At 61.8% G+C, this 27,602-nt stretch overlaps 4 protein-coding genes across 4 annotated transcripts in view; 3 read left to right on the top strand and 1 right to left on the bottom strand.

The window, feature by feature from the left end:
• Positions 1 to 9,290, top strand: part of NBEAL2 (neurobeachin like 2) — a 31,299-nt gene extending 22,009 nt beyond the window's left edge. The window contains 26 exon segments of the mRNA XM_053953343.1: positions 39 to 176; positions 249 to 554; positions 648 to 797; positions 1,543 to 1,700; positions 1,781 to 1,905; positions 2,080 to 2,200; positions 2,287 to 2,444; positions 2,561 to 2,709; positions 2,711 to 2,881; positions 3,776 to 3,871; positions 3,952 to 4,076; positions 4,160 to 4,300; positions 4,382 to 4,512; positions 4,590 to 4,699; positions 4,779 to 4,896; positions 4,973 to 5,070; positions 5,158 to 5,274; positions 5,361 to 5,450; positions 5,568 to 5,677; positions 5,763 to 5,935; positions 6,256 to 6,350; positions 6,430 to 6,546; positions 6,629 to 6,790; positions 6,865 to 7,013; positions 7,774 to 7,909; positions 8,775 to 9,290. Coding sequence (XP_053809318.1) covers positions 39 to 176; positions 249 to 554; positions 648 to 797; positions 1,543 to 1,700; positions 1,781 to 1,905; positions 2,080 to 2,200; positions 2,287 to 2,444; positions 2,561 to 2,709; positions 2,711 to 2,881; positions 3,776 to 3,871; positions 3,952 to 4,076; positions 4,160 to 4,300; positions 4,382 to 4,512; positions 4,590 to 4,699; positions 4,779 to 4,896; positions 4,973 to 5,070; positions 5,158 to 5,274; positions 5,361 to 5,450; positions 5,568 to 5,677; positions 5,763 to 5,935; positions 6,256 to 6,350; positions 6,430 to 6,546; positions 6,629 to 6,790; positions 6,865 to 7,013; positions 7,774 to 7,909; positions 8,775 to 8,879 — 3,549 coding nt within the window. The 3' untranslated portion in view covers positions 8,880 to 9,290.
• Positions 9,291 to 10,735: 1,445 nt separating this feature from the next.
• On the top strand, positions 10,736 to 17,352 carry LOC128797589 (D-threo-3-hydroxyaspartate dehydratase-like). The gene is made up of 8 exons (XM_053960310.1): positions 10,736 to 10,807; positions 11,622 to 11,771; positions 12,827 to 13,107; positions 14,317 to 14,503; positions 15,642 to 15,763; positions 15,867 to 16,056; positions 16,136 to 16,241; positions 16,313 to 17,352. Exons 1-8 carry the CDS (start codon positions 10,776 to 10,778, stop codon positions 16,400 to 16,402), a joined length of 1,158 nt encoding a protein of 385 aa, XP_053816285.1. The 5' UTR covers positions 10,736 to 10,775; the 3' UTR covers positions 16,403 to 17,352.
• A 22-nt stretch (positions 17,353 to 17,374) lies between these two features.
• LOC128797598 (death domain-containing membrane protein NRADD-like) lies at positions 17,375 to 22,917 on the top strand. Its single transcript, XM_053960323.1, has 6 exons — positions 17,375 to 17,696; positions 18,600 to 18,663; positions 18,748 to 18,807; positions 20,710 to 20,842; positions 21,290 to 21,417; positions 22,606 to 22,917. Exons 1-6 carry the CDS (start codon positions 17,652 to 17,654, stop codon positions 22,761 to 22,763), a joined length of 588 nt encoding a protein of 195 aa, XP_053816298.1. The 5' UTR covers positions 17,375 to 17,651; the 3' UTR covers positions 22,764 to 22,917.
• An 806-nt stretch (positions 22,918 to 23,723) lies between these two features.
• The window catches only part of SETD2 (SET domain containing 2, histone lysine methyltransferase), a 52,093-nt gene continuing 48,214 nt past the window's right edge, over positions 23,724 to 27,602 (bottom strand). The window contains exons 19-20 of the mRNA XM_053952601.1: positions 27,256 to 27,357; positions 23,724 to 24,444 (exon numbers count right to left, since the gene is read on the bottom strand). Of these exons, the coding sequence (XP_053808576.1) occupies positions 24,283 to 24,444; positions 27,256 to 27,357 (264 nt within the window). The 3' untranslated portion in view covers positions 23,724 to 24,282. The remainder of the gene's footprint in view (positions 24,445 to 27,255; positions 27,358 to 27,602) is intronic.

The following is a 27,602-nucleotide window of genomic DNA, read 5'->3' as shown; positions in this document are numbered from 1 at the left end:
CCGGGCGGGGGCTCACGGTGTGTGTCCCCCCCCCCAAGATCTACGAGGGGGTCAGCAGCCTGCTGGACAAGCTGGGCGTGTGGCACCACCTGGCCGACGGCACCTCCGACCTGAAGGAGATGGCGCAGGCGGGACTGCGGGTGCTCGTCGGCTACATCCTGCTGCAGGACCCCCAGGTGGGTCACCCCTCCCCGGGCACCGCGGCGGCGCCGCGGCGGCCCCCCGCCTGACGTCCCCTGTCCCCGCAGCTGCACTCGCTGGCCTACGTGAAGCTGCACAGCCTCCTGCAGACCACGTCGGCCCCGCGGAGGGACGAGGCCTGTTACCTGCTGGGGAAGCTGGAGACGCCCCTGCGGCGCTCCCTGGACTCCAGGTCGGAGACTTTCTCCTGGTTGGTGCCCATCATCCGCACGCTGATGGATCAGTGCTACGAGACCCTGCAGCTGCAGCAGTTCCTGCCCTCGCTGCCCCCCACCAACGGCAGCCCCACCTTCTACGAGGATTTCCAGCTCTTCTGCACCACCCCAGAGTGGAGGGGCTTCATCGAGAAGCACGTGGGTGCCGTGGGGTGGGGTGGTTGTTGTGGGATTACCTTGGATGAGGGGTGGTGGGTGCCAAGCCCTGGGAATGCCTCTCTGCTCGTCCAGGTGCAGCCCACCATGGCCCAGTTTGAGATGGACACGTTTGCCAGGAGCCACGACCTGATGTCCAACTTCTGGAACGCCTGTTACGATGCCATGATGAGCAGCTCCCAGCGCCGGGAGCAGGAGAAGGCGGCCAGCCGCAAGTTGTTCCAGGTACTGCCTGCTCCTTGTCCCTGGGATGTCACCCTGGGGCGTGCTCTTTATCCTGGGGATGCTCTGCTCACCCCTGGGGTGTCACTCTGGGTGCTCCTTATCCTGGGGACGTGCTCCTCACCCCCAGGATGTCATTCAGGGATGTGCTCCTTATCCTGGGGACGTGCTCCTCACCCCCAGGATGTCATTCAGGGATGTGCTCCTTATCCTGGGGACATGGTCCTCATCCCAAGGATGTCATCCAGGGGATAAGCTCCTTATCCTGGGGACATGCTCCTCACCCCAGGGACGTCACTCTGAGTTCTCCTCAGCCTGGGGACATGCTCCTCACCCCAAGGATGTCATCCAGGGGATAAGCTCCTTATCCTGGGGACATGCTCCTCACCCCAAGGATGTCACACAGGGAATGTGCTCCTCGCTCTGGGGATGTCGTTCTAGGAATGTGCTCCCTCTCCCTGGGGTATTAATCCTGGGGTTGTGCTCTTCACCCCAGGGATGCCATCCTGGGGACATTGCCTTCAGGAAGTGCTCCTCCTCCTGGGGACGTTGTCCTGGGGATGTGCTCCTCGTGCCAGGCACATTATCCCTGGGATGTGCTCCTCATCCCGGGGATATCATCCCAGGGACACACTCCTCATCCCAACCACATCATCCTGGCGATGTTCTCCTTACCCTGAGGACGTCACCCTGTGGACGTCCCCAAGCCCCAGCCTGTTGTCACCTCACTCTGGTGCCCCCTCGGCAGGAGCTGGTGCTGGAGCCGGCGGCGAAGCGCTGCAAGGCGGAGAACGCCCGGCACGCCAACGTCCTCAAGCAGACCAACAACCACCAGAGCACCGTGCTCAAGCAGTGGCGGTCCCTGTGCCGCCTGCTCACCTCGCCCCGCTCCGCCTGGGCTGACCGGTGAGTCCCCACCTCGTCCCCAGGGAGGGGTGGCACAGCCAGGGGTTCCCCAGGGTGCCTGACCCCCCGCTGTCCCCCAGGAACCCACCGGAGGTTCGCTGGAAGCTGTCAAGTGCCGAGACCTACTCCCGGATGAGGCTGAAGCTGGTGCCCAACCTCAATTTCGACCAACACTTGGAGGCCAGCGCCCTACGGGACAATCTGGGTGAGGTGGTGGCGCTGGGGCACCTGTGGGTCCTCCCGTGCCACGGGCGAGGGATGTCACCGGTGGGGTCGGGCTGGGAGATGGCATGGACGGCGTTGGATTTGGGAGCGCTTCAGAGGAGTTGCCCCCAGCTCGTGGGGGTGGTGGCTCCTGCTGACCCCCTCCTCATTTCAGGAGCTGACCACCTCCAGAACCCCGCCGAGTCCCTCCCGCTCGCCATGGCCAAGGAGGCCAAGGTGAGCGAGCTGGAGGATGACCAGCTGGCCGAGGAGGACCTCCCTGTCCTGGACAACCAGTTGAGTGACCCCACCCCTGCCACAGCGCGGGCTCACCTGGGCTGGGGGTGCCACCAGAGTGTCCTCACCCCACGGTGCCACGCAGGGCTGAGCCCAAGGAGCAGAACCAGCGGGAGAAGCTGGTGGTGTCGGAGGACTGCGAGCTCATCACGACGGTGGCCGTGGTCCCTGGGCGCCTGGAGGTGACAACCCAGCACGTTTATTTCTACGACGGCAGCAGCGAGAAGGAGGAGACGGAGGGAGGTAACAGCGGGCGCTCCTTGAGGGGTGTGAGGAACCCCCGCCCAGCCCCGTCCCTGCCTCGGGAATGGCGGGATGGTGACACCTGGGGGGTCCCCGCGTCCCCCCGCCCTCGGCAGGGATCGGCTACGACTTCAAGCGCCCCTTGTCCCACCTGCGCGAGGTCCACCTGCGCCGCTACAACCTGCGCCGCTCCGCCCTCGAGCTCTTCTTCATCGACCAGGCCAACTACTTCCTCAACTTCAGAAAGAAGGTGGGGACCTCCTCATCCCCTCCCAGGGCCACAGCTCTGCCCGAGCTCCGGCAGCTCCACGTCCTTCTGTCCCGTCCAGGTGAGGAACAAGGTGTATTCCTGCATCCTTGGCCTGCGGCCCCCCAACCAGACCTATTTCGGCAGCCGGTCCCCCCAGGAGCTGCTCAAAGCCTCGGGGCTCACACAGGTACCGGCCCCACCACGCCCGTCCATGTTCCGTGTGTCCCCTTCCCAGATGGAGAAGGGAGGGTGACAGCGTGGGGTGGGGATGCCCGTGGGACCAGGGATGGACATGGACAGGGGATCAGGGATGGTTGTGGATCTGGGAGTGGCCATGGGACCAGGGATGGACATGGACATGGACATGGACATGGACTTGGACATGGACTTGGACAGAGGATGAAGGATGGCTGTTGGGAGTGGCCATGGGACCAGGGATGGACATGGACGGGGGATCAGGGATGACTGTGGATCTGGGAGTGGCCATGGGACCAGGGATGGACATGGACGTGGACGTGGACATGGACATGGACATGGACTTGGACAGAGGATGAAGGATGGCTGTTGGGAGTGGCCATGGGACCAGGGATGGACATGGACATGGACGTGGACATGGACATGGACTTGGACAGAGGATGAAGGATGGCTGTTGGGAGTGGCCATGGGACCAGGGATGGACATGGACATGGACGTGGACATGGACATGGACTTGGACAGAGGATGAAGGATGGCTGTTGGGAGTGGCCATGGGACCAGGGATGGCAATGGCGTGAGGACAGTCATGGGACAAAGGACAACCGTGAGACATGGGATGGTCTGAGTGCAGGGATGGCCATGGAACTGGGGGTGGCTATGGGATGGGGGTGGCCATTGGACTAGAGGTGACTCTAGAACCAGGGATGACCATGGGGTGGACACGGCCACAGTTCTGGAAACAACTGCGGGACCAGTGATGGCCGTAAGACTGGGGACAACTTTGGAGCCAAGGGTGGCCAAGGGACGGGCACTGCCATGTGGCGGGGGGTGTCTGCCCTGTCTCCTCTCCCCCCAAGCCCATCTCCTCCCTCTCCCTTCTCTCCAGAAATGGGTCCTGCGGGAGATCTCCAACTTCGAGTACCTCATGCAGCTGAACACCATCGCGGGGCGCACCTACAACGACCTGTCCCAGTACCCCGTGGTGAGCCCCTGTGTCCCCCACTGTCCCCACACTGACCTGGTGCCCCCACCCCACCTCACCCACCTCCCGCCCCCGCCCAGTTCCCCTGGATCCTGCGGGATTACGTCTCGGAGACCCTGGACCTCACCAACCCGGCCGTGTTCCGGGACCTGTCCAAGCCCATCGGGGTGGTCAACGAGCGGCACGCCCGCGACGTCAAGGAGAAGTGAGTACCCCACAAACCGACGGCGGGGGATGCGGGGAGCACCTGACCGGCTCCTGGTGGACCCCATCCCACCTGGCCTGCAGGTACGAGAGCTTTGAGGACCCCACGGGCACGGTGGACAAGTTCCACTACGGCACTCACTACTCCAACGCCGCCGGGGTCATGCACTACCTGATCCGCACCGAGCCCTTCACCACCCTCCACATCCAGCTGCAGAGCGGCAGGTGGGCACCCGGCAGGTGGATCCTGCAGAGGGGACGTTCGTGGGGACAGCCAGGCTCCAGCCAGGTGTCCTGTGCCTCCAGGTTTGACTGCTCGGACCGGCAGTTCCACTCGGTGCCGGCGGCGTGGCAAGCCCGCATGGAGAACCCGGTGGATGTCAAGGAGCTCATCCCGGAGTTCTTCTACTTCCCGGAGTTCCTGGAGAACCAGAACGGTAAGGGACACCATTGTCACCAACAGGGGAGCGCGGGGCGGGGTCTGTGTCCCTCATCATCCTCGTCCTGCCCGCAGGCTTTGACCTGGGCTGCCTCCAGCTCTCCAATGAGAAGGTGGGGGACGTGGTGCTGCCGCGGTGGGCGCGCTCCCGCGAGGACTTCATCCACCAGCACCGCAAAGCCCTGGTGAGATGGGGAGCCCGTTCAGCCCTGGGGGCGTTCCGGGGCCGTTCCCACCCCGCCCTGACGCCCCGTCCTTGGACAGGAGTCGGAATATGTCTCCGCCCACCTCCACGAGTGGATCGACCTCATTTTTGGGTACAAGCAGCGCGGCCCGGCCGCCGTGGAGGCCCTCAACGTCTTCTACTACTGCACCTACGAGGGTGAGCTGTGGGGCGGAGGGAGGGGGACACCCGCCAGGGGTGTGTCCCCCCCCCCCGTGACCGTCCCCATCCGCAGGGGCCGTGGACCTGGACGCCATCACCGACGAGACGCAGCGCAAGGCTCTGGAGGGCATCATCAGCAACTTCGGGCAGACGCCCTGCCAGCTGCTCAAGGTAGCTCAGACCCCCACCCCCAGCCCCCCAAACCGGCCCCTTTTGGGGGGTCCCCCCCACTTCTGACGGGCGCCGTGCCCCCCCCAGGAGCCGCACCCCGCCCGGCTGTCGGCGGAGAGCGCCGCCCGCAGGCTGGCCCACCTCGACACCCGCTCCCCCAACGTCTTCGAGAACCTGGGCCAGCTCAAGTCCTTCTTTGTGGAGGTGAGGACGCCCCCGGGGGTCCCTGGGCAGCACTGGGAGGGGTGGGGTGGCCAGGAGGGTGCCCAGCAGCTGCTGTGTCCCCGCAGGGCATCAGCGATGGGGTGGCCCTGGTGCAGGCCGTGGTCCCCAAGAACCAGGCCCATTCCTTCATCACTCAGGGATCCCCCGACATCCTGGTGAGTGTGGGGAAACTGAGGCACGGGGATGTTTTGCTGGTCCGGGGGCGCCCAGGACCAAACCAGGGAGGATCCCAGCAGTGAGAGTGGTGTCACCTCTCCTCCCCCTCTGCCCAGGTCACCGTGAGTGCCAACGGCTTGTTGGGGACCCATAACTGGCTGCCCTACGACAAGAACATCTCCAACTACTTCAGCTTCACCAAAGACCCCACCGTCACCAACGCCAAGTGAGTCCCTGGGGCGGAGGGTCCCCAGGGATGGTCCCTGGAGGCGCCACCAGTCCACCACCACCATCCCACGTTCTCCTCACAGGACCCAGCGCTTCCTGCAGGGCCCCTTCGCCCCCGGGGCCGACCTGAGCTCCCGCACGCTGGCCGTGTCCCCCGACGGGAAGCTGCTCTTCAGCGGGGGACACTGGGACAACAGCCTCCGTGTCACCTCGCTGGCCAAAGGCAAGGTCGTGGGGCACATCACCCGGCACATAGGTACGTCCTCCTCCCGTGATGATGATGGTGATGATGATCTGATGATGCCCTGATGGGGTTGTAGGGCCATAGCGGGAGACAGGTGACACCATGAGGGGCATCTCCCAGTGTCTCCATCTCCTGGGGACAGTCCAGGTCCCAACCTCAGAGCTGGAGGCGGGGTGAGGAGCAGCAGCGTGCACACCCCAAAATAAAACTTGGAATGGGATTGGCAGCAATTCTACATCCAAAACCACATTGTGGTGCCATCCCATGGATGGGGGGGGCCAAGCGTGGTGGGAGGGGACCGACACCTCATGGTGTCCCTCTGGCTGTCGCAGATGTTGTCACCTGCCTGTCACTCGACCTCTGCGGCATCTACCTCATTTCTGGCTCACGGGACACCACCTGCATGGTGTGGCAGGTCCTACAGCAGGTAAGGGCTCGAGGGGCAGGGGGAGCTCGTGGTGGGCGCTGCCAGCAGGTCACTGATGTCCCCATGTCCCCAACGCCAGGGTGGCTTTTCCAGCGGCTTGGCTCCCAAGCCCGTCCAGGTGCTGTACGGCCATGACGCCGAGGTGACGTGTGTGGCCATCAGCACCGAGCTGGACATGGCCGTGTCCGGCTCCAAGGTGAGCTGGCGGGGCCGTGGGGTGGGCGCGGGATGGGCGGTGCCACCACCACCGTCACCCTGCGTCCCCTTCCTCCCCCCAGGACGGCACCATCATCACCCACACCGTGCGCCGGGGTCTCTTCATCCGCTCCCTGCGGCCGCCTGGCGAGAGCTGTCCCCCCGCCGTCCTGTCCCACCTGGCCGTGGGGCCCGAGGGGCAGGTGGTGGCCCAAACCGCCGTGGGGCAACCCTCCTGCTCCAAGGTAGGTCCAGGTGTCCCCGCGGTCCCCTGCTGGCCACCGGCGCCGCCGCCACGCTCCCGCTGTGCTCCTTGCAGGAGAGGTTCGCGCTGCACCTGTACTCGGTGAACGGGAAGCTCCTGTCCTCCGTCCCGCTGGACCGGGAGGTGACAGCCATGTGCCTGACCGAGGACTTCGTGGTGCTGGGGACCTCGGAGTGCGGGCTGGAGATCCGCGAGCTCCAGAGGTGAGGGATGGCTGTGCCCTGTCCCGTCCCTGACACGCCCTCAGGGTGTCCCACGCCGTGGTGTCCCATTCCATGGTGTCCCATTCTGTGGTGTCCCATTCCGTGCTGTCCCATTCCATGCTGTCCCACGCCGTGGTGTCCCATTCCATGGTGTCCCATTCCGTGGTATCCCACACCATGGTGTCCCATTCCATGCTGTCCCATTCCGTGGTGTCCCATTCCGTGGTGTCCCACTCCGTGGTGTCCCACACCGTGGTGTCCCATTCCATGGTGTCCCACTCCGTGGTGTCCCATGCCGTGGTGTCCCATTCCATGGTGTCCCACTCCGTGGTGTCCCATTCCGTGGTGTCCCACGCCGTGGTGTCCCACTCCATGGTGTCCCATTCCATGGTGTCCCACGCCATGCTGTCCCACACCATGGTGTCCCATTCCATGCTGTCCCATGCCGTGGTGTCCCACGCCACGGTGTCCCACACCGTGGTGTCCCACTCCTTGTTGTCCCATTCCGTGGTGTCCCACTCCTTGGTGTCCCACTCCGTGGTGTCCCACACCATGGTGTCCCACTCCGTGGTGTCCCATTCCATGCTGTCCCACTCCGTAATGTCCCATTCCATGCTGTCCCATTCTGTGGTGTCCCACTCCGTGGTGTCCCATTCCATGCTGTCCCATGCCGTGGTGTCCCATGCTGTGATGTCCCACTCCGTGGTGTCCCACTCCGTGGTGTCCCATGCTGTGATGTCCCACTCCGTGGTGTCCCCAGCCTCAGGGCGGCCGTGCCCCCCGTGCCCATGCGGGTGCCCGTGCACAGCGTGTCCGTCACCAAGGAGAAGAGCCACATCCTGGTGGGGCTGGAGGATGGAAAACTCATCGTGGTGGGCGCTGGGCAGCCCGCGGAGGTGAGCGGGACCCCCAGCCAGGGCAGGGTGGGAGGGGGACGTGGCTCGGTGTCCCCTGGGTGTCCCCTGGGTGGGGACATCGGTGTGTCCTCCCCAGAGCTGAGGGGGACCGGGTTGGGGTGGGGAAGGGGATGGGGGTGGAGATGGGAGGGAGATGGGGATGGAGAGGAGGATGAGGGTCTGGAAGGAGATGGTGATAGGGAAGGGGATGAAGACGGGGTTGGATAAAGGGTTTTGGGAAGGGGATTGGGATGGAGAAAAGGATGAGGATCTGGAAGGGGATGGGGACGGTGGAGAGGATGGGGATGGAGAAAAGGATGAGGATCTGGAAGAAGACAAGGATGGAGATGGGGAAGGAGAAGAGGATGGGATGGAGAAGCAGATCTGGGAAAGAATGAGGAGGAAGAATGGGATGAGAAACTGAGAGGAGGTAGGGATGGAGAAGGGGATGAGGGCCTTGGGATGGGAGAGATGAAGAGGATGAGGACGGCAATGCAGAAGGGGATAAGGACCTTGGGATGGGACGGAGATGAAGAGGATGAGGATGGGGATGGAGAACGGGATGAGGACCTTGGGATGGGATGGGATGGGATGGGATGGGATGGGATGGGATGGGATGGGATGGGATGGGATGGAGAAGGGGATGAGGACCTTGGGATGGGATGGGATGGGATGGGATGGGATGGGATGGGATGGGATGGGATGGGATGGGATGGGATGGAGAAGGGGATGAGGACCTTGGGATGGGATGGAGATGAAGAGGATGAGGATGGGGATGGAGAAGGGGATGAGGACTTGGGATGGGGGCGTGGGAGGGGATGGATAGAGGATTTGGGGATGGGAAAGGCGCTCACCCCGTCCCCAGGTGCGGCCGGGCCAGTTCCACCGGCGGCTGTGGCGTTCCACGCGGCGCATCTCCCAGGTGTCGGCCGGAGAGACGGAATACAACCCCTCCGAGGGCAGGGCCTAGGCCGGCACCCACCACCCACCCACCTACCCACCCACCCCGGGGGTGCCCCGTGCCCCCCACACGGACTTGGGGACCCCCGGGCGCCGAGGGGGGCCCGGAGAGCCCCGCCCTGCCCGACATCCGTGGCCTTATCCAGCCCCGCCGGGGTGTCCAGCCCCCCCTGGATTTTCGGGAGCCGCCTCCCCCGTTGTCACAGCGGGATGGGGGACAGGAGGAGGTGGGGACCCCTCGCTGGGGAAGGGGGGGAGGGGGTGGCACAGCCCCCCCCGCCGTGCCCGCTGGCCAGGAGCCGGCGGCGTGTGGGTGTCCCCCGCTTATTTTTTATTTCTATCCATTTTTAGAGCTTTTACAGAAAAAAAAAAGAATTGTTATTAATAATAATAATAATAATAATAATATATCTGTGGGAAATCAAGGTGTGAGGCCCGTGGCTGCCCCGAGATGGGGACACACCCCCTCCTGTGTGTGTCCCCCCGTGTGCCCCCGCTCCGGTGTCCTGCGTTGGGGGGGGGGCCCAGCCCAGGCTGTGCCAGGCAGGGGGGCAGGGGGACACTCGTGTCACCAGCGGGGCAGGACTCACAGCTCTGTGCCCACATTTTACAGGCAGGGGGGCTCAGCAGCTGCACACACACGTGTCAGGAGTCTGGGGGGGTCTCAGCTGCTCTTTAGCCAGGTGTGACAAGTTGGGGTTGGGGGGGGGTCTCAGCTACTGTGAGCCTCCATGTCACGAGCTGGGACAGGTCTCAGCAGCTCTGTAGCCACCTGTCACGAGTTTGTGAGGCCTCAGCAGCTCTGCACACACACACACACACACACACACACACACACACACACGTGTCACGAGTGTGGAGTTCTCAGCAGCCCTGCGCCCACCTGCCATCAGTTTTAGGGGGTGGGGGTCTCAGTAGCTCTGGACACGTGTGACAAGTTTGGGGGATCTCAGTGGCTGTCGTGAGTGTGGGGGTCCTCAGCAGCAGCTGTACTTAAGTGTGACGAGTTTGGGGTGTCTCAGCAGCTGTGCCACCCCCATGTCACGAGTTTGGGGGGTCTCAGCAGCTCCCCACACATGTGTCACGAGTTTGGGGGGGTCTCAGCAGCTCCCCACACACGTGTCACGAGTTTAGGGGGGGTCTCAGCAGCTCCCCACACACGTGTCACGAGTTTGGGGGGTCTCAGCAGCTCCCCACACATATGTCACGAGTTTAGGGGGGTCTCAGCAGCTCCCCACACGCGTGTCACGAGTTTGGGGTGTCTCAACAGCTCCCCACACACGTGTCACGAGTTTGGGGGGGTCTCAGCAGCTCCCCACACATGTGTCACGAGTTTGGGGGGGGTCTCAGCAGCTCCCCACACACGTGTCACGAGTTTAGGGGGTCTCAGCAGCTCCCCACACACGTGTCACGAGTTTAGGGGGTCTCAGCAGCTCCCCACACATGTGTCACGAGTTTGGGGGGTCTCAGCAGCTCCCCACACACGTGTCACGAGTTTAGGGGGGTCTCAGCAGCTCCCCACACATGTGTCACGAGTTTAGGGGGGTCTCAGCAGCATCAGCTGCGTCCCCCCATGTCCCAGGCAGGGGCAGTGGGTCCCCAGCAGCCCCTGGCGCGTGTCACGAGCACGAGTGGCCGCAGCCCCCCGTGGCCTTTGTCCCGTGTCAGAGCACGGGGGGGGCTCGGCAGCCGCCGCTCCCGGCTCTCGGCGTTCCCTCCGCGTCCCTCCCGGATCCGGCTGTCCCCGGAGCTGGCAGCCTGTCCTGGCCGCGGCGCCCGAGCGCGTCCTCCGCTGGCCCTGCCACCCCGGCGAGGCCCCTCGGCTGGCAGTGACCCTTGTCCCCGCTCTGGCGGCGGTGCCACGGCGTCACGCGGGGCAGAGGGCACCCGCGGGGCCACCGGAGCCATGGACGGAGCCATGGACGGACGCACGGACAGGTGGGGACACGGGCGGCGGCCGGTGACAGCGGGGTGGCGGGGACACGAGGTCACGCTGCTGGAGGGTGTTGCCGTTCTCGGTGTCCCTGCTCCCGGGTTTTGGCTCAGGTGGCTCCATCCCACGAGACCCAGCTCCGGACATCCTGTCCCAAGGATCCCCCCACCCCTCCAAGTGTCCCTTTTCCCACGTGTCTCAGTCCCAGGTGTCCCCATCCCAGGTGTCCCAGTCCCATCTTTCCCAGTCCCACACGACCCAGTCCCATCTTTCCCAGTCCCATCTTTCCCAGTCCCAGGTGTCCCAGTCCCACCTTTCCCAATCCCAGGTGTCCCAGCCCCATCTTTCCCAATCCCAGACGACCCAGTCCCATCTTTCCCAATCCCAGGTGTCCCAGTCCCATCTTTCCCAATCCCAGATGTCCCAGTTAAAAGTGTCCCTGTTCCATAGATCCCAGTCCCAGGTATCCCTGCTTCCACTATCCCTCTCCAAGGCGTCACAGATGCCCCACTCCTCAGTTTCCCATATCCCAGTCCCAGCATCCGCCTGACTCCAGGAAACCCCTGGATTGTGCCCGAGGGGAAGGGACACCCTGGCGCTGCCCCAGCACCGTCCCCACCCAAAATCCCCCCAGTGCCAGGTCCCTGGGGGTGCCCGCGGGGGGCCCCCCAGCACCCCCCGCTCTGCGGGTGTAGGGTGGTGTTAGGCGGGTGGAAGGAGGGCACAGGGGGTTTCTGAGGGTGCGGGTGGGTTTAGGTTGGGGGGGGAGGGGGTTCCACAGCAGGTTTCCCCCACTCCCGCCCCTGCCCACATCCCCAGCTCGTGGCTGGGAGCCCCCCTGGAGCAGTTGCCCACGCCGGCGCTGATCCTGGACCGGGCCACGCTGCGCGGGAACGCCGAGAGGATGCGGGAGCGCTGCCGGGCGCTGGGGCTGCGCCTGCGCCCCCACGTCAAAACACACAAAACCCTGTGAGTGCCCCCCCAGCATCCCCGGCAGCCGCCCGGTGTCTCCCCTGAATCCCCCCCCACCCCGACCGCCTCCTCCCCGCATCCCTCTGGGTTCCCCTCAGTGCCCCCTCAACCTCTTCACCCAGTTTTCCGCCCCAGCATCTCCCCATCCTCACCCCAAAATCCTTCCCCATCATGCCAGTATTCCCCACCCTCCCCATCAGCTTCCTCCCCAGTATCCCCCCAGTTTGTCCAGCACCCTCCCAGTATCCCTCCCAGCGTCCCCCCCACCTTCCCCTCAGGACACCCCACCTTCCCACCCAGCATCTCCCAGTCCTGCCCCAGTTTTCTTCAGCTTCACCCCCAGCCTCTCCCCATCACCCCTCCCCGCATTCCCCACAGAATCCCCCCCAGCATTTTCCCAGAATCCCTCCCAGCATTCCTCAGCTTCCCCCCTCCCCAGTATCCCTCCATTATTCCTACAGCTTTCCCCCCCGCCCCAGTATCCCCCCCTTGGCACCCCTCAACTTCCCTCGGGCACCTTCCCAGGATCCCTCCCAGCACCCCCCTCATCAGCCCCACCTTCCCCGCAGGTATTTCCCCATCCTCCCCAGTATCCCCTCACCATCCTCCCCAGTATCCCCTCCCCATCCTCCCCAGTATCCCCTCCCCATCCTCCCCAGTATCCTCTCCCCATCCTCCCCAGTATCCTCTCCCCATCCTCCCCAGTATCCCCTCCCCATCCTCCCCAGTATCCCCTTACCATCCTCCCCAGTATCCCTTCACCATCCTCCCCAGTATCCCTTCACCATCCTCCCCAGTATCCCCTCACCATCCTCCCAGTATCCCCCATCCTCTCCCTTCCACCCAACCTCTCCCCCAGTCTCCCTCCGGGTGCCTCCTCATCCTCCCTCTCACCATCCCCATCCTCCCTCCCAGTATCCCCCAACTCTCCCTTCGCACCCAAACATCCCCCCAGCACCTTCCGAGAGCCCCGCCCAGCACCGCCGGCACTCCCTCATCCTCCTCCTCCTCCTCCTCCTCCTCCTCCTCCTCGGTCCATCCCGGATTCCCAGGGAAGGGGCGGAGCTGGCCACGGGCGGCTCCCGCCGGGGCATCGTGGTGTCCACGCTGGCCGAGGCGCGCTTCTTCGCGGCCGGGGGCTTCGATGACATCCTCTACGCCTTCCCGGTGCCGCGCTGGCGCCTGGCCGAGTGCTCGGCGCTGGCCCAGCGCCTGCAGGAGTTCCAGGTGCTCCTGGACAGCCCCCAGGGGCTGGAGATGCTGCTCCAGAACCCCCTTCCCGGCGGGAAGCGCTGGCTGGTCTGGCTCAAGCTGGACTGCGGGAATGGCCGGGGTAGGTGAGCCCCAGATCCCATGCCGGGGGTGCAGGGGGGGGACGGCGTGTGCCGTGCCGAGGGGGGGGGGTGGGATGCTCTGAGTGCCCCCGCATCCAGCATCTCAACCAGGACGGGCCATTGAAGCCCCCTAAAAGTCATTAATCAAGGGTGTTCCTCGGAGAACGATGTCCTGTGTCCCTCCAAGCCACCAGATCCTCCATCCCAACCACGATGGAGCGTCTCAGCCCCTCCAAAATCGTTATTTAAGGATGCTCCATGGGAAGGAATGCCCATGTCCCCCCAGGCTCCCAGATCCTCCATCAAAACCACAATGGAGCATCTAAAACCCCCAAAAACTTTATTTAAGGATGCTCCATAAGGAGAGATCCCCATGTCCCCCCAGGCTCCCAGATCCTCCATCAAAACCATGATGGAGCATCTAAACCCCCCCAAAATCTTTATTTAAGGATGCTCCATGAAAAGGAATGCCCACGTCCCTCCAAGTCCCAAAATCCTCCATCCCAACCACGATGGAGCATCTAAAACCCCCCAAAATCGTTATTTAAGGATGGTCCATAGGGAGGGATCCCCATGTCCTTCCAAGTCCCCAAATCCTCCTTCCCAACCATGATGGAGCATCTAAACCCCCCCAAAACTGTTATTTAAGGATGGTCCATAAGGAGAGATCCCCATGTCCCTCCAAGGTCCCAGATCCTCCATCCCAACCACAATGGAGCATCTAAATCCCCCCAAAATCGTTATTTAAGGATGGTCCATAGGGAGGGATCCCAATGTCCTTCCAAGTCCCGAAATCCTCCATCCCAACCATGATGGAGCATCTAAACCCCCCCAAAATCTTTATTTAAGGATGCTCCATGGAAAGGAATGCCCACGTCCCTCCAAGTCCCAAAATCCTCCTTCCCAACCACGATGGAGCATCTAAACACCCCCAAAATCGTTATTTAAGTATGCTCCATAAGGAGGGGTCCCCCCAAACCCCCAAATCCTCCTTCCCAACCACGATGGAGCGTCTCAGCCCCTCCAAAGCCATTTTTCCCCAGCCGCGCCTGGAAAAAGCCCCACCGTGGCCCTTTCAAACCCCCCGCCTCCCCTCCCCAGCCCCGTTCCCAACATTCCCGCCGCCGGGATGCTCCGTGGGGGCGATGTCCCGGTGTCCCCTCACCCATCCCCCCCAGCCCCCTGCCACGCTCGTGTCCCCTCCCCAGCCGGGATTCGTCCCGCGGATCCCGGGGCGCTGGCTCTGGCTCGGGCCATCGCCCAGGGCTCCCCGGAGCTGGTGACGCTGGTGGGGGTCTACGCCCACTGCGGGAACACCTACGCCTGTCGCGACATCCCGGCCATCCAGGCCATCGCCAGGGGCACCACGGCCGCCGTGCTGGAATTCGTCACCGCGTGAGTGGCCGGGGCGAGCGGGCGTGCGGGGATTTGGGGACAGGAAGGGTCAAGGCGGCCGCTGCCCCCACCCTGCCCCAAGCGCGGCTGTAAATGCGAATCACCCCCATAAAGGGGCCCTCAAAGCCCCCCCCACACCCGGGGGGCACCGGGGGGTGGTGGCGGCGCCGCTGGCCTTTGATGTGGCTGTGACCTGGGGCATTGTCCCCTCCCTCCTCCCCGTCGCCCTTTCATCCCGGCGGGGGGTCCGCATCCTGCAGGGAATTGCGGGCCGGATGGCTCCTGCTGGGAAAAGGAGCTGGAACCTCCCCCCCCCCCCAGCCCCGCCAGGGACAGGGATTTGCCCACCTGGGGACACATCCCGGCGGTCACCGGCCCGGCCCAGCCCGCGGTGGCACCGGGTTGTGGTGGGGAAACCCCAAATCCCACCCCCTCCCCAAAATATGGGAGGGGGGGGGGGCTCCCAGGCACATCTGGGGCTGGCTCCGAGCACATCTGGGGGTCCAGAAATATCTGGGAGGGGCCCCAGGCACATCTGGGGGGCATTTCTGGCACATCTGGGAGCGGCACGGCACAGCTGAGGGGACCCCGGGCACATCTGGATGATCTCTGGCACCGCTGGGGCCTCCCAGGAACATCTGGCGGCGCCCTCACACATCCTGGGGGGGTCTCCAGCACACCTGGGGGCTCCCAGAACCACCTGGAGGGGTCTCCAGCACATCTGGGAGTGCTTCAAAACATCTGGGGGGGGGGGGCGTCCAGCTCATATAGGTGGATCTCTGGCACATCTGGAGATGCTTGGGCACATCTGGAGGGTGCTCTGCCACATCTGGGGGGATCTGGAGGGCCCTGGGTCTTTGAGGGGGCTCTCGGGCACATCTGGCTGGCACCGGGGCACATCTGGATGCGTCCCCAGCACATCCCGAGTTCTCCCCGGCGCGCTCGGGGGGAGGCTCTCCCACATCTGGATGGCTCCCTTGAGCGTCTGGGGGCCTCCCTGGCACATCTGGGGCGCCTCTGCCTCCGCTCCTGTTCCCGGCGGTGCCCGGGGGTGACAGACCCACCTCTGGCCACCCGGGGGTGACGTCCCCCACCTCGGCCACCCAGAGGGTGCCCCCCTTCTCCTGCGTGTCCCCAGGCTGCGGCAGGCGGGGATCCCGTGTCCCCAGGCCACCATCGGCTCCACCCCGTCCTGCAGCCACCCGGTGCCGGAGATGTCGCAGCTCACCGAGGTGCACCCGGGCAATTACCTCTTCTACGGTGAGCGGGACGGGCAGGGAGACCCCCTCCCCACCCACCCACACCTCCGCGAGGGTGGGACACGGCCAGGCTGAGCCCTTGTCCCCCCCCCCCCCCCCCGCAGACCTGCAGCAGACCCAGCTGGGCTCGTGCCGGCCCGAGGAGGTGGCGATCCGCGTCCTCACCAGGGTCATCGGCCACTACCCCCACCGCGGGCAGCTGCTCGTGGACTGCGGCTGGGCCGCCCTGAGCCTGCACGGCCGCCACCAGGGACCCCCGGGCTGTGCCGCCATCGAGGGCCACCCCCAGCTCAGGTGACACCCGCGGGGATGGGGGGGGGGGAGCGCGAGGGGGACGGGACAGGTGACACCTGTGCCCCCGTTGTCCCCGCAGGCTGGTGGGGCTGACCCAGGAGCACGGGCAGGTGGAGGCCGTGGGCGGGCAGCTGGATTTCGGGCAATTCCCGCTGGGAAGCACCTTGGCGCTCATCCCGTTCCACGTGAGTGCCGGCCCCGCGTGTCGCCTCGCGTGCCAGCCCCGCGTCACAGCTCGTTGTCCCCTCTGTCGCAGGCCTGTGCCACGGCCGCCATGCACCCCGTGTACTTCGTGCACGCTGCCGGCAAGGTGGTGGAGCTCTGGCGCCCCGTGCGCGGCTGGTAGGGAGGAGAGAGAGGAGAGCCCGCGGGGGGATGCACCCGCAGGCAGACCCTGCACCCAGCCGGGCTCCCGGCACCCGCCCTGGGCCGAGGCTCTGCACCCACAGCGAGACCCTGCACCCGCTCCGAGTCACTCTGTGCACCCACGCTGGGGTCCCGCACCCACACCAGAGCCCCGCACCCTCTGCCAGGTCCTGCACCCGCTCCTGCACCCGCTCCCACGCCCTGCACCCGCTCCTGCACCCAATCCCACACACTGCACCCGCTCCTGCACCCACTCCCACACTCTGCACCCACTCCTGCACCCATTCCCACACTCTGCACCCACTCCTGCACCCATTCCCACACCCTGCACCCATTCCCACTCTGCACCCCCTCCAAGTCCCTCCACCCACTCCAGGATGCTGCGCCCACCCCGGGGCTCAATAAAGCTGCTTCTCCCGCTTCCAGGCATTTATTCCCCCGGGGAAGAGCCGTGGGAGGCGGAGGGAGGGGGGGGTGACACCGTCCCCTCGGTGCCCTCGATCCCAGCTCGGAGCGGTCCGGTCCGAGTTGGACCCGTCGCGACGGGCGGGATTCGAACCCGCGACCCCCGGGGCTGCGAGGGGCAGGGCTCCAGGCCTGGCCACGCCCCCCAGGCCGCGGGCAGCCAATGGCAGCGCGCCCTGCCCGGGGGAGCCACGCCCCCCAGGCCCGGCCCAGGCGCGACGGAGCGGCCGAGAGGAGCCGAGCGGGGCCGAAGGGAGCCGAACCGGGACCGAGCGGGGCCGAAGGGAGCCGAACCGGGACCGAGCGGGGCCGAACCGGGACCGAGCGGGGCCGAAGGGAGCCGAACCGGGACCGAGCGGGGCCGAACCGGGACCGAGCGGGGCCCAAGGGAGCTGAACCGGGGCCGAACGGGGCCGAACCGGGACCCAGCGGGGCCCAACCAGGACCCAGCAGAGCCGAACGGGGCCGAACGGTGCCGAACCGGGGCCGAACGGTGCCGAACCGGGACCGAGCGGTGCCGAACCGGGACCGAACGGTGCCGAACCGGGACCGAGCAGAGCCGAACGGGGCCGAACCGGGAACCAGCGGAGAGGAGCGGAGCCGAACCGGGACCGAGCGAAGGCGAACGAGGCAGAGCGGGGGACGGAGCGGCGCCGAAGCGAGGCCGAGCGGAGCCGGACGGGACCGAAGCGGCTCGGAGCAGTTCGGCGCCGCTCGGGCTCGGTTCGGCCCGGCCCGGAGCGGGTCCCGGGCCGGTGCCGGCGATGCGGCCGCTCCCGGTGCCGCTGCTGCTGCTGCTGCTGAGCCCGGTGCGGGCGGGACGGGACCGGGACGGGTCTCCCGCTGCCCGGCGTTCCGGGTCACTTTCGCTCCGTGGCTTTTTTTTTTTTTTTTTTTTTTTTTTTTTGTTTGTTTGTTTTTTGGGTTTTTTTTTGGGTTTTTTGGGGTTTTTTTTTTGGGGTTTGGTTCCGTTAAATTTGGGTCATTTCGGTTCAGTTCCTTTCCTTTCCTTTCCTTTTACTCCATTTTCCTCCTTTTTTTTTTTTTTTTTCCCATTTATTTTCTTTTATTCTCCTGCTTTATTGTCTTTTTATTTTCCTTCTTTCATTTTTATTTTTATCGTCCTTTTCCTTTTTTTTTTTTTCCTTTTAATTTTTGTTTTCCTCTTTTACTTCATTCTCCTCTTTTGAATCTCACTTTATTTTCCCCTTTTATTTTTTTTATTTTCCTTTTTAATTCTGTTTAATTACCCCTGTTTTATTTCATCTTATCCTATTTTATTTTCCTTTCTTTTCCTTCCTTTTCCTTCCTTTATCTTCCTTTTCCTTTATTCTTTTCCTTCCTTTTCCTTTATTATTTTCCTTCCTTTTCCTTTATTCTTTCCCTTCCTTTTCCTTTATTTCCCGTTCTTTCCCTTCCTTCCATTTTCATTCCGTTCAGCTTTTCCCTTCCTTCCTCTTCCTTTCATTCCGCGGATTTTCTTTTCATTCCCTTTCCATTTCGATGCCTTTTATCTCGTTTTTATTTGCTATTTATTTCCTTTCCGTTCCGCCCTTTCCCTTCCATTCCCCGCTTTTATTTCTCATTTTTTTGTTTTTACCGCTCCCCAATCCCCCCCCCCCCCCGAACCCCCTTTTCCGTGCTTTGGGGGGGTCCCAGTGGGAATTCGCGGATTGACGGGGAAACTGAGGCAGGACCCGCTGTGCCCGCAGGTGCCGGGGCGGGGCGGGAGGTGCCCCCCGTGTCCCCGCGGTGTCCCCGAGCCCTGCGACCGCAGTGAGTACCCCAAAACCACCCCGAACCCAGAAACGCCCCCCAAAAACCACCCCAGAAACCCCAAAACGCCCCCAAAACCCGCAGCGCCGAGCCCCGCGGAGGAGGAGCCGGAGGAGCCGTGCCCGCCCTGCCCGCTCTGCAGCCGTGAGTGGCACCGGGGCGCCGAGGGGGGCTGGGCCGCGGGTCCCCTTGTATGCCTCAGTTTCCCTTGTGTGCCTCAGTTTCCCCATGTCGCTCCTTAATTTCCCCTTTTGTGCCTCAGTTTCCCTTGTGTGCCTCAGTTTCCCCATGTCGCTCCTTAATTTCCCCTTTTGTGCCTCAGTTTCCCTTCCGTGCCTCGGTTTCCCCATGTCGCTCCTTAATTTCCCCTTTTGTGCCTCAGTTTCCCTTGTGTGCCTCAGTTTCCCCATGTCGCTCCTTAATTTCCCCTTTTGTGCCTCAGTTTCCCTTCCGTGCCTCGGTTTCCCCATGTCGCTCCTTGATTTCCCCTTTCGTGCCTCAGTTTCCCTTGTGTGCCTCAGTTTCCCCATGTCGCTCCTTAATTTCCCCTTTCGTGCCTCAGTTTCCCTTGTGTGCCTCGGTTTCCCCATGTCGCTCCTTAATTTCCCCTTTTGTGCCTCAGTTTCCCTTCCGTGCCTCGGTTTCCCCATGTCGCTCCTTAATTTCCCCTTTTGTGCCTCAGTTTCCCTTGTGTGCCTCAGTTTCCCCATGTCGCTCCTTAATTTCCCCTTTCGTGCCTCAGTTTCCCTTGTGTGCCTCGGTTTCCCCATGTCGCTCCTTGATTTCCCCTTTCGTGCCTCAGTTTCCCTTGTGTGCCTCGGTTTCCCCATGTCGCTCCTTAATTTCCCCTTTCGTGCCTCAGTTTCCCTTGTGTGCCTCAGTTTCCCCATGTCGCTCCTTAATTTCCCCTTTCGTGCCTCAGTTTCCCTTCCGTGCCTCGGTTTCCCCATGTCGTTCCTTAATGTCCCCATGTTATTGCTTTAATTTTCCCTCATTGTGCCTCAGTTTCCCCACGTTGCACCTCAGTTTCCCCCTTTTGTGCCTCGGTTTCCCTCTCGTGTCTCAGTTTCGCTTGTGGTGCCTCAGTTTCCCCACGTTGCTGTTCAGTTTCCCCTTTTCATGCCTCAGTTTCCCTTTTGTGCCTCAGTTTCCCTATGATGCTCATCAATTTCCCCTTTTTGTGCCTCAGTTTCCCCTTGTGGTTCCTTAATTTCCCTATATTACGCCTCAGTTTTCTGTCATTGTACCTCAGTTTCCCAGCTTGCCTCAGTTTCCCCATGTTGCTTGTAATTTCCCCTTTTCCTGCCTCAGTTTCCCCTGGTGGTGGTTCTCTTTCCTCATGTCATTCCTTAATTTCCTCACACCGTGCCTCAGTTTCCCCACACTGTCCAAAATTTCCTCCCTTTGTGCCTCAGTTTCCTCTTGCCCTGCCTCAGTTTCCCCTTTTTGTGTCTCAGTTTCCCATCCTGCTTAATTTTCCTTACATCGTGCCTCAGTTTCCCCACATAGTTCCCTAGTTTCCTCTCGTCCTGCCTCAGTTTCCCCAGTTGCCCCTCAATATCCCCATGTCCTACTTTAGTTTCCTGGTGTCGTGCCTCAGTTTCCCTTTTTTAACGTCCTTCCCTCTTTTTTTTGTGCCTCGGTTTCCCTTTTTTAACCTCATTCCCTCTTTTTCTGCCTCAGTTTCCCCCATTTTACCCCATTCTCTTGTGCCTCAGTTCCCCACATTTTATCCCATTCCCCCTCGTGCCTCAGTTTCCCCTTTTGTCCCTCATTCCCGCTTTTCGTGCCTCAGTTTCCCCTTTGCTCCCCTCATTCCCCCTCACTGTGCCTCAGTTCCCCCTTTTCGCCTTATCCCCCTCACTGTGCCTCAGTTTCCCCTTTCGTCCCTCGCTCCCCCTCACTGTGCCTCAGTTTCCCGCCGTGTCCCTCAGGGAGCTGTCCCCAAACCCGGGGGTGGCGGGGGGGGCCCTCTCCAGAGGGGAAACTGAGGCACGGCCGGCAATGTCCTCGTTCCCTCCCCCCTTTCCCCGGGGGCTCCCGCAGGCGGGGCCGCGGCGCCGCTCCCTGAGGGGACCCCGCCGGTGCCCCCCGAGCCCCCCGGGGACATCATCCCCCTGTACTGCGCCCTCCTGGCCGGGCTCGTCGTGGGGCTCGTGGCCTACGTGGCCTTCAAGTGGTGAGTGGGGGGGGGCTCGGTGTCCCCCCGGTGTCCCCCGGTGTCCCCCGGTGTCCCCCCGGTGTCCTCCCGGTATCCCCCGGTGTCCCCCGGTATCCCCCGGTGTCCCCCCGTGTCCCGCGGTGTCCCCCGGTGTCCCCCGGTGTCCCGCGGTGTCCCCCGCTGTCCCCCGCTGTCCCCCGCTGTCCCCCCGGTATCCCCCCAGTGTCCCCCGGTATCCCCCCGGTATCCCCCCGCTGTCCCCCGCTGTCCCCCGGTGTCCCCGCGGTGTCCCCCGCTGTCCCCCGGTGTCCCCCCGGTGTCCCCCTGCTGTCCCCCCGGTGTCCCCGCGGTGTCCCCCGGTATCCCCCCGGTATCCCCCCGGTGTCCCCGCGGTGTCCCCCCGGTGTCCCCCGGTGTCCCGCGGTGTCCCGCGGTGTCCCCCGGTGACCCGCGGTGTCCCCGCAGCTGGCACACCTGCCGGAGGAAGCGGCAGCTGGACAAGGCGCGGGACGCGGCGGACGCGGAGAAGCCGCGGGGGGACGGCGGCGGCGGCGGCAGCGGGGACAGCGCCGGACCGGAGCCGCCTCAGCCCCGTGAGCGCCCCGGGCCCGCGGCCTGGCGACAGCCGGCCCCGGGGGTTGGGGACAGCCGGTCCCGGGGTCTGGGGACAGCCGGTCCTGGGGGTTGGGGACAGCCGGTCCCGGGGTCTGGGGACAGCCGGTCCCGGGGGTTTGGGGATAGCCGGTCCCGGGGGTTGGGGACAGCCGGTCCCGGGGTCTGGGGATAGCCGGTCCTGGGGGTTGGGGACAGCCGGTCCCGGGGTCTGGGGATAGCCGGTCCCGGGGGTTGGGGACAGCCGGCCCCGGGGGTTGGGGACAGCCGGTCCCGGGGTCTGGGGACAGCCGGTCCCGGGGTCTGGGGACAGCCGGTCCTGGGGGTTTGGGGACAGGCGGCCCCGGGGGTTGGGGACAGGCGGCCCCGGGGGTTGGGGACAGCCGGTCCTGGGGTCTGGGGACAGCCAGATATGAGGGGGTCTGGGGACACACAGATCTGGGGGAGTTTGGGGGGGGACATCCGCGGGGTGGGGACAGGCGGCCCCGGGGGGTTTGGGGACACCCGGCCCCGGGGGGTTTGGGGACACACAGATCTGGGGGGATTGGTGGGGGGACATCCGCGGGGTGGGGACAGGCGGCCCCGGGGGGTTGGGGACAGCCAGATCTGGGGGGATCTCGGGCTTTGGGGACACCCAGATTTGGGGGGATCTGGGGACACCCGGCCCCGGGGGGATTTGGGGACACCCGGCCCTGGGGGGGTTTGGGGACAGTCAGATCTGGGGGGACTGGGGGGGACATCCGCGGGTTTGGGGACCCTGGGGAGGGTCAGGGTTTGGGGGCACCTGAGAATTTTGGGGTGGGTGGGACGGGATGGGATGGGATGGGATGGGATGGGATTGGGACGGGACGGGACGGGGTGGGGTGGGATGGGATGGGATGGGATGGGATGGGATAGGATGGGACGGGACGGGACGGGACGGGGTGGGGTGGGATGGGATGGGATGGGATGGGATGGGATAGGATGGGATGGGATGGGATCACCGAGCACCCAGAAGGGATCAGGGAGCACCCAAAGGGGTTGGGAAGCCCTTAAATGGGATTAGGGAGCGCCTGGAGGGGGTCGGGGGTCCCCTTACACCTCCCGGGGGGGGCTCGGGAGGCGCCCGCACCCTCGGTCCGCCTGTCCCGGCTGGAATTGCGGGGTGCTGACGCCGTCTCTCCCCGCAGCGCCCCCCGAGGGTCCCGCCCTGCTCGCGGTGTCCCCGCGGCGCCCGGAGGAGCCGGGAGAGCTGGAGCGGCTCCTGGAGCTGGGAGCGCCCGGCAGCGACCGGCGCGGCCCCGGTGGCCCCGCGGTGGCACCGGGGGACGTCACCTCCGCCGTGTGACACCCCCGGGGACACCGGGGCCGCGCCGGTGGCTGCCCCCGGCGGGGCTCCGGCTTCCCGATGGATTCCTGGGGAGTTTTTTTTACGTGGGTTTTGTACTTTTTTAGGGATTCTGGGCGGGGGTGGGACGGGGACCTTTGGTGGCTGGCGCCTGGCTGGGGGCATTAAAGGTGTCACTGGGTGCCACCAGGGTTTGTGTCCTCGGGTGTCTGTGTGTCCGTGCGTGTCCCCTCAGGTGTTCCGGGTGTCACCAGCTGCCTGCTTGTCCCCAAGTGTCCATGTGTCCCTGGATGTGTCCCTCCAGGTGGCCAAGTATTCCCAGGTGTCCCCAAGTGTCCATGTGTCCCTGGGATGTGTCCCTCCAGGTGGCCAAGTATTCCCAGGTGTCCCTTCCGGTGTCCGTTTGTCCCCAGCACGTGTTCCCTTGGCTGTCCCCGGTGTCCATGGGATGTGTCCCTTCAGGTGTCCGTTTGTCCCTGGAATGTGCCCCCTCGGGTGTCCGTGTGTCCCTGGGATTTGTGTCCTTGGGCATCCACGTGTCCCCACGTGTGTCACCGGGATGTGTCCCGGGATGTCCCACACCCATCCCACACCGACCCCAGGTGTGGGTGGCCCCAGGAGGAGGAGGAGGGGACACCCTAAAGACCCCAAGGCAGGTGGCACTGGGGACAGAAAAAGCCATTTTTAACCCCAAAAGGCTCCCCAAACTTCCCTTCCCAGGGGGTCCAGATTCCCGGGAATGATGAGGGTGGCAGGAGGTCCCCAAGGGAGAGGGGACATCCCAAGCCAGGTCCCCCTTGTGGCCCTGCCCAGCGTCGATTTTGGGTGGTGGTTTTTTTTTGTTTTTTTTCTTTTGATTTTTTATTTTTTTCTCTTTTTTTGCTCTTTTTTTTTTTTTTTTTTTTTTTTTTTTTTTTTTTTACATAAAAAGTTCCGTAAAAATTGGATAAAGTAAAATGCTCGAAGCAGTAAAATCAATCTTATCAACATGGCCAGAAATCCGCAGTATTTACAGGGAGACGGAGGAAACCTCGCAGAACCAAAAGGAAAAACCAAGGAAACAACCAACAAAAAAAAAAAACCAACAACAAAAAAAATCTGGGAATAACCCCCGAAGTCTCCTGCCAAACGTTCCCGTGGGATCGGCACGTTTGGGGCTGAAAGCAACGGGGAAAAAAAAGCAAATTATTATCAATATATTCACATATACGTTAAAATATAATACAGAGCTTGGGAGCAGCGCCGGGAGAGCCGGGCTTGGGAAAGCCTGGATCAGCAAAAGCAGGCTTGGGAAAGCCTGGATCAGCAAAAGCAGGCTTGGGAAAGCCCGGCTCATCCTCCTCAGCGATGGGAACCAAGTTTGTTTTCCTTAAAAAACCAAAAATCCATCGTCATCATATAATAATAATAATAATAATAATAATAATAATAATTAATAATAAATTCACAGGTTGGTGGCTCGGGAGGGCGAATCCCAGTGGGAATCGGGGCTCCCGAGGGCCGGGGGTTATTCCAGGGGCTATTCCAGCTCCGTGTCCTCTTTGGGCTTGTAGAGGATCCCGAATTTCTGCATGTACTTCTTGATGTACTCCTTGGTTTTGTGTTTGACGTTCTCGTTGCACTCCAGGTCCTCGGGGTTCTTGCAGTACTTGAGCTCCTTGTTCATCACTCCGTGGGTCAGCTGTGGGAATGCCACGGGAATGCCACGGGAATGCCACGGGAATGCCACGGCCACTCCCGGAATTCCCACCAAGCCCAGGCCTGGGCACCCCCCAGGCTACTGTGCTCCTGCTTCCCAAATACTTCCTCTTATTCCCAAATATTCCCTCAGCCACTGTCATATTATTCCCCAAATATTCCTGAATTATTTCTGAAATCTTTGGTGTTGGTCCCTCAGTATCTGCTGTTATTTTCCAAACATTCCCAAGCTATCTTCTTGTTATTCCACAAATATTCCCTCTTATTTCCAGATACTGCCCAAGCTATTGTCATATTATTCCAAAAACATTCCCAAATATTTCCCAAATATTCCTCAAATGTTCCCCAAATATTTGGTGTTGTTCCCTCAGTATCTGTTATTTTCCAAACATTCCTCAAGCTATTTTCTTATTATTACACAAATATTCCCTTTTATTTCCAGGTACTGCCCAAGCTATTGTCATATTATTCCCCAAATGTTCCCCAAATATTTCCCAAATATTCCTCAAATGTTCCCTAAATATTCCTGAAATATTTGGTAGTGTTCCCCAAATATCTGCAATATTTTCCAAACATTCCCCAAGCTATTTTTCTATTATTCCCCAAATATTCCCTGAGCTGTTGTCATATTATCACCCAAATACTTCCCAAATATTCCTAAAATATTCCATAAATATTTACTATTGTTCTCCCAATATCTGCTGTTCTTTTCCAAACATTCCCAAGCTATTTTCCTATTACTCCCCAAATATTTCCTGTTCTTCCCCAAATATTTTCTATTACTCCCTTAATTATTTTTCTATTACTTCCCAAATATTCCCCAAATTAATTCCTAATGCTCAATTTGCTATTATTTCCCATATATTCCCTAAATATTTGGTTTTGTTGTGCCAATATTTGCAATTATTCCCCAAATACTTCCTATTTTTCCCAAATATTCCCTAAATTATTCTCCTATTATTGCCCAGATATTCCCTAAATATTTTCTATTATTCCCCAAATATTCCCTAAATATTTCCTATTACTCCTCCATATTATTTACCCATTATTCCCCAGTTATTCACTATTATTGCCCAAATATTCCCTGTTATTCCCCAAATATTCCCTGACCTGCTGTCGTATTATTGCCCAAACCTTTCCTGTTATTCCCCAACTATTCCCCAAATATTCCCTAAATATTTCCTACTCTTCTCCCAGTATCCCCCCACCATTTCTCCTTCCCTTCCCTCATCCTCCAAGGAGCTGCGGGCAGTTGGAATCACAATCCCATTTCCTGGGGCCATCCCTTGGTCCCCATGTCCCCATTGTCCCTGTACCTCCCATGTCCTCATGTCCCACATCCCTGTGTCCCTATAGCCACCATATCCCTGTGTTCCCAAAATCCCTGTGTCCTGTACTTCCCATGTCCCTGTGTCCCTATGCTCCTGCACCGTGTCCCCATGTCCCTTTATCCCCGTGTCCCCATGTTCCTTTACCCTCCGTGTTCCCATGTCCCACATCCCCCTCATCCCTGTATTCCCAAGTTCCCATACCCCTCATGTTCCCAACTCCTGTGTCCCCACATCCCTCTATCCTCCGTGTCCCCATGTCCCCACTGCCGTGTCCCTGTGTCCCCATGTCCCCGTAACACCCATGTCCCCACTTCCCACATTCCAGTGAACCTGCACTCTCCATGTCCCCAAGTCCCACATTCCGTGTCCCTGTATCCATGTCCCCATGTCCCTATGTCCCATGTCCCTATGCTCCCATGTCCCACATCCCTGTGTCCCTATGTCCCTGTATCCATGTCCCCATGTCCCTATGTCCCATGTCCCTATGCTCCCATGTCCCACATCCCTGTGTCCCTATGTCCCCACATTCCTGTGTCCCTATGTCCCTGTATCCATGTCCCCATGTCCCACATTCCATGTCCCCGTACCCACTGTCCCTGTCCCCACATTCCTGTGTCCCCATGTCCCTGTATCCGTGCTCCCATGTCCCACATTCCATGTCCCCGTACCCACTGTCCCTGTCCCCACATTCCTGTGTCCCCATGTCCCTGTATCCATGTCCCCATGTCCCTATGTCCCATGTCCCTATGCTCCCTTGTCCCACATCCCACTGTCCCTGTCCCCACATTCCTGTGTCCCCATGTCCCTGTATCCATGTCCCCATGTCCCTATGCTCCCATGTCCCCATACCCACTGTCCCTATGTCCCCACATTCCTGTGTCCCCATGTCCCTGTATCCATGTCCCCATGTCCCTATGTCCCATGTCCCTATGCTCCCTTGTCCCACATCCCACTGTCCCTATGTCCCCACATTCCTGTGTCCCCATGTCCCTGTATCCATGTCCCCATGTCCCTATGTCCCATGTCCCTATGCTCCCTTGTCCCACATCCCACTGTCCCTATGTCCCCACATTCCTGTGTCCCCATGTCCCTGTATCCATGTCCCCATGTCCCTATGTCCCATGTCCCCATACCCACTGTCCCTGTCCCCACATTCCTGTGTCCCCATGTCCCCGTATCCGTGCTCCCATGTCCCACATCCCCATGTCCCTGTACCCTCCATGTCTCCACATCCTCTGTCCCCATGTCCTGTGTGTCCACACGTCCCTGTGTCCCTGTGTCCATGTCACCATGTTCCCACACTCCATGTTCCCATGTCCTTGTATCCCATGTCCCTGTACCCTCCACATCCCCATGTTCCCGCATCCGTGTGTCCCTGTACACGCCGTGTTCCCCCATCCCCGTGTCCCCATGTCCCCATGTCCCTGTACCCTCCGTGTCCCCCCACATTCCCACATTCCCACCTTGCGTGCCAGGTGTTTGAAGTCCTCGGTGGTGGTGATCCGGCCCACCTTGCAGTCGGGCTTCCGGTAGGGATTCAGGCACTGCACGATGAACTGGGACATCTGCGGGACACAGCGCTGGCTGCGGCTCCCTGCTGCCACCATCCCATCCCATCCCATCCCATCCCACCCCATCCCATCCCATCCCATCCCATCCCATCTCACCCCAATCCCATCCCATCCCATCCCATCCCATCCCATCCCATCCCATCCCATCCCATCCCATCCCGTCCTGTCCCGTCCCGTCCCATCCCGTCCCATCCCATCCCACCCCATCCCACCCCATCCCACCCCATCCCATCCCACCC

Source organism: Vidua chalybeata, chromosome 1 (assembly GCF_026979565.1).
Source record: "Vidua chalybeata isolate OUT-0048 chromosome 1, bVidCha1 merged haplotype, whole genome shotgun sequence".
Classification (NCBI taxonomy): Eukaryota; Metazoa; Chordata; class Aves; order Passeriformes; family Viduidae; genus Vidua; species Vidua chalybeata.
This window is presented reverse-complemented; position numbering and strand designations above follow the sequence as displayed.